The sequence below is a fragment of the Cryptotermes secundus genome, unplaced genomic scaffold (genome assembly GCF_002891405.2).
Source record: "Cryptotermes secundus unplaced genomic scaffold, Csec_1.0 scaffold27, whole genome shotgun sequence".
NCBI lineage: Eukaryota > Metazoa > Arthropoda > Insecta > Blattodea > Kalotermitidae > Cryptotermes > Cryptotermes secundus.
The window spans coordinates 233,830-239,077 of record NW_019745078.1 but is presented as its reverse complement, the minus strand read 5'-3'; the positions used below and the strand labels follow the sequence as shown (position 1 = coordinate 239,077).

The 5,248-nt window shown below is 41.0% G+C and overlaps 1 protein-coding gene across 5 annotated transcripts in view; it reads right to left on the bottom strand.

Moving 5' to 3' along the window:
* The window catches only part of LOC111874812 (cytosolic purine 5'-nucleotidase), a 73,097-nt gene that overhangs the window by 29,578 nt on the left and 38,271 nt on the right, over positions 1-5,248 (bottom strand). For all 5 annotated transcript variants that reach the window (XM_033755607.1, XM_033755606.1, XM_033755605.1 and 2 more), the window contains one exon: positions 1,802-1,875. In XM_033755607.1, coding sequence (XP_033611498.1) covers positions 1,802-1,875 — 74 coding nt within the window. The remainder of the gene's footprint in view (positions 1-1,801; positions 1,876-5,248) is intronic.

The window sequence follows — 5,248 nt, the reverse complement described above, 5'->3', positions numbered from 1 at the left end:
GAGTTCTTCCCTTGAACGCAGAAAAATTTGCTAATTACTCAAGTTAGACACTTGAGTGTCTAGCGGGAGTGACACTTATTCCACTTACTTTTTGATGATGTCTACAATTTTGACAAATAATTTTGTACCTATCTATCAATCAATCAATCATATCACTCTAATAATGTCTGGTGAAGAACATGAGCTACAAAGCTCCTTCCTCCAGCCTCTTATTCAATCCTTCCCTTAGGCATAAATATGCTTCCTAAGAACCTGTTATCGAGCACTCTCAGTCCACATTCTTCTCTTAACAAGACAGATCAAAAACAAAAAAAAAAACTCTGGTTTTAGTCCGCAAGCGAACTATATCGACCAAGTGACCGCGAACTCATTTCTGCAGAGGAAGCTGTTAAACATTGCAAGAATGAAATTCAACTAGCTTGAGCTAGTCAATAGTTACTGGGGAAAAGGATCGAACATCTCTCCCCCGTTAAACATCCTACCCACAGAATGTCACCATTGAGAGGGTACCACTCTGTGTTCAAAAGATCCTGGGTTCAAATTTCGGCCTGGACACTGGCTATCCTGACTGATGTTTTGTGGGATTCCTCAGTTCCTTCGGGAAAACAGTAAAAACTGAGCTATGACTGCTTCCATCCATATCCTCTCCAATTCCTTATACAATAATCATAATATCATTCTACGCTATACAGCGTTGTTAAGTAAACCAAGGCACAAATAATTTAACATCCCACTCAACCTTCCTTCTCTAATGAACATCAATACACATTCGTCATTAAATTAAAGTCACTTATATGCATGTTAGGAACATATGTACTTCAATATCATTCTAAATAAATAATGCTTTAATTTATATAATGCCATAGTTTGTTTGTTTACATACATTATGTTATTAAACTGTCCTATTTTTTTTTTCCTGGCACTACAGCCCCAGTGGGCCTAGGCCTACCTCCATGAACTTCTCCGTTCACTTCGGTTTTTCTAGATCTTATACATTCGGTAGGACTCCTTGGGCGGATGATCAGCTCGTCGCAAGGCCTCTACCTGTACACAAACACAGAAAAACGCTCACACACAAACTAAACATCCATTCCCTGAGTGGGATTCAAACCCACGATCCCAGTTTCCAAGTGAGCGAAGACAGTATATGAAACTGTCCTATTACTTCAAAGGAATTAAAGACCACAAGAGCCAAGTTTACCGCTGAAAATACCTGATTAAGAACGTAACCCCACTGTTGGGGAAAATAAATGTTTTTGAGTAAACAAATACATAAATTCATAAACGGAGGCATTCTTACAGCTGGTGGCCTGAACATTAAACAAAGGAAATAATAAGACAGGCACACATCTATAGACAAATGCAAATATGTATATGAACCGCTTAGTCTCTACAGTGACTGCCTATGGGCTGGAAGAATGGGTTTTGATCGACAAGGGCGTCTGTCTACGCTATCATCTTCACACCGGCTCTGGGCCTACCCAGCTTCCTATCCAACGAGTACGAAGGGTTCATTCACCGGAGGAAAGAGGTATCAAGAGTAAGGACGCGTGGGACTGTACCTCCAGGCCCTCATACGTCCTCGTGGAATGATATTCAACTATGTACAGTCACAACTTTAACTTAATTTTTACATATCTGTATCTCTAATGTATGAAACAGCCTTGTGAGACTTCAAAATATTTTTATTCGCTGCCAAACATACTGAACTAGTTTTTGGTTATGTTTCTTGATTAACTTGCATACTATTCACTCACTGACCCAAAATTCTTCATTAACCGGCATTCTGTACCTTACTCACCTGCTAATGTATAATCCATATCAAACCCATAGAACTTGATGTTCTCCAGGTGCAGACTGCGATTGACAAAAATTCTATGGACAGAAACAAAAAACGTTATTAGTAACGTCCTTGGAGAAGATGCTTTGTGGCCACACTCACTTTAATGCTGAGTTAGCCGAAATTTCTACATCACAGAATTCTGTTAAAATATAGAATGTTCCATTCAAACCTCCCACATTTTATTAGATCTTAGAACAGAAAGTATGAATGGTAGGAAAATCAAACTACAGGAAATACAAGAACTCAAAAAATTTTGACACACTAATAAACCTCTACATGTGCACCATGGTACCATGAACAATATCCAATCTGCATTCAATTTCTTGCCACGTTCTTTCCAACATGTCCATTGGTACAGTAGCAATCGTTTCACGGATGCGGACTTGTAAATCTTGGAGGTCATTCACTGGAGGCATGAACACACGGTCCTTCACATAACACCAGAGGAAGAAATCGAGCGAAGTGAGGTCAGGTGAACGTGGTGGCCACATTGGGCTTGATACCAAGACTGACTGACTGACCGTCAGTCGCAATGTGAATTTGACTTTGACCAGACAGTTATACATCAGCTGTGTGGAGGCGGGGTGGAATACTTCCACCGTGACCGTCAATCGCAATGTGACTTTGACTTTGACCAGACAGTTATACATCACCCGTGTGGAGGCGGGGTCGAGTACCTCCACCGTGACCCTGCGAGTCGTAGGAGGCGACGGAAAGGGAAGTCTTAAATCTGAGACAATAATATATGGTCTCGAGTACCAAGGAGTTCGGACCCGAGAAAGACTGTGCTGGCAAGACCAGCAGCATATACAAAAGACAGACCCGTCCTCTCGTCAGAGAGGGCGCCCAAAAAAAAAAAAAGACTGTAATTGTCAAACAGTAATAAATATCTGGTCCTAAGCCCCAGATGGGGCGCGACACCAAGACTTATTGACTGACTGACCGTCAATCGCAGTGTGACTTTGACTCTGAATTTGACCAGACAGTTAGTGACAGTGAACAGTTGAAGTCTAGCAGCCGCCGAGAACAGACGTAAAGTGTACATTGTGCAGTAACAGCTGCGAAGACGACAACGAGATTAACGGTGCAAGAAGAAAAGTGATAATAAATGTACTCGCTGGTGTAAAAGTGAGCGTTCAATAAACTTATTCGCTAAATCCGTGACCTGCATGAAGTCATTTGTCGCGTTTCACAGGCAACACGCCACAATATGTAAACAGTATGTCAATGCACTGTACGTATGTAAGTGGTAAGCAAGTATACAAACAAAATTTAATTGTGAAAGGCAAAGAAATGTTCTACAAAAACAGTAAAATCCAACATGTTTCTCAGTAATTCACTTGGACGACCATTATTATGTAAGTATAAACAAAACATTCGGATTCAAACACAACTTAAAAAGGGGAAAAAATCGGTTTTAAGGACTGTTGTTTTAAATGTTAGTTGAAAACAGCGTGTAAGTCTAAAATTCGTAAATCCAGCGAAAACTGTGCGAGTATAAACATGCAACAAGATCGATATTGCGAAGAAAGTAATACGGCATACATATGTATGTACTCGTACATCATCATGTCCGTTTTTATAAATTAATCATGCACATATATGTGTCACAAAACGCAATTAATTTAAACAGGAATATGCTGTCTGACAGTTTCATAATTATCGAACTATTGAATTATGAATAGCATCTCAGATAACCATATCGATTTTATGTTACATATCGACTTGAACAGTAACACTCGTCAAGATAAAACGAACATATCACCCATCGCCAATAAAACAAATGAAGACCCAACCGTATTGCCAACTTATGTGTCAATTAGTACTCATTTATAAAGATAATGGTGTTTCTGCAACAAGTCGATTATCTAAAGCGTACATATTCCTGTAGTTTTACTCTTCTTCTTCTTCACCTAAGATGCGTTTCCCGCTCGGGTAATCTAAATCCCAGTTTATGAAGGAAAGATTTCTTGTGGATATCTGACACGAGAATCCTACTCATATATCAACTCTGAGCACTTTCAACCTGTCAAAGTTACGGATGATATGCCTTCCTTTTTGTTGCTAGTGGGGTGGGACTAAGTCCCTTGTACTGCGGCCACTTCTGGCCTATTGTACCAGCCCCAAATGATTGATGAGGGTGATTGTGGAGCATTTGGTGCAATGAAGATTGGCAGGGGAAACCGAAGTACTCGGAGAAAACCTGCCCAGCGCCACTTTGTCCATCACAAATCCCACTTGACCAGGCCCGGGATCGAACCCGGGCCGCCGCGATGGGAAGCCAGCGACTAACCGCTTGAACTAGGGCGCGGCCTTATGATATACCTTACGCAGAGAAATTATCGGGATTCACGAAACTCGTAAAGCGACTGGAAGATATAGGTGGGGGTACCAGAAAGTGTCAACATTCTAGTAACATGTGTATAAATTACAAAATACAAGCCCAGAAATTTACTGGGAACCCTTTGAACGTACACGTTCCCCGGAATGTTCTCCTCGGATTCGCTGGAACACCATGAATTTCTATGACACCACAATACTTCAGGACGACGCCCCTGGGAATGCAACACGGAGTACTTCGAATTTGCCGCTGCCATTCAGAAGTACAGTGTAAAACTTTTCATTCAATGCACGTGTAAACCATTCATTTGTGTGGACGGAGGGCAATCATACGTAAGAATAAAAAACAAACTAGCATTTCTTCTTGCACAACAAACTTTCACTGCCCCACATGAGAAGCTGTTGTATCAGTAAAAGTAAAAGTAAAGCTATCTCTGTAACAGGCCATGAAGGCCCATAGGGTTGTGAGACGTTGAGAGTCCCACATTATCTAGACCTATGGTCTCCAAACTACGGCCCGCGGGCCAAATGCGGCCCGCGAAAGAACTGTGGAGAAATGCGCCAATTGAACTAATTTTCCAGTGAGCACTGGTAAATGTGATTCCGAGCTTACTGACCTGACATATTATACTGCAGTTCGATGGCTTGGCTGTGGAAAGGTTCTTTCGCGCTTCTTTCAGCTCAGGAATGAAACTGATATATTTCTTACCGAGNCACTTTTATCAGATACGGAGTGGCTTTGGAAATTAGCATTTTTTGCTGATCTGGTGAACCATATGAACCATTTGAATTTAAAGTTGCAGGGTGAAAATAACTTAAGTCTGTGATTTATTTGCCCTTATCAGGGCATTCAGAGCAAAGCTGATACTTCTGGAAAGCCAAGTGAAAAATCGTAACTTTGCAGAGTTGCATAACAAGGGTGAAGCAGAATTTCCTCCTCGTTTGCAAATTTAATCATTTCAGGTTTGAAAGAACAATTTCGGAAACGATTTGCTGATTTGGATTCCAGTGCTCAGGAAATTAGATTGTTTCAAAATCCGTTTGACTGTGATGCTGCAAATGTCT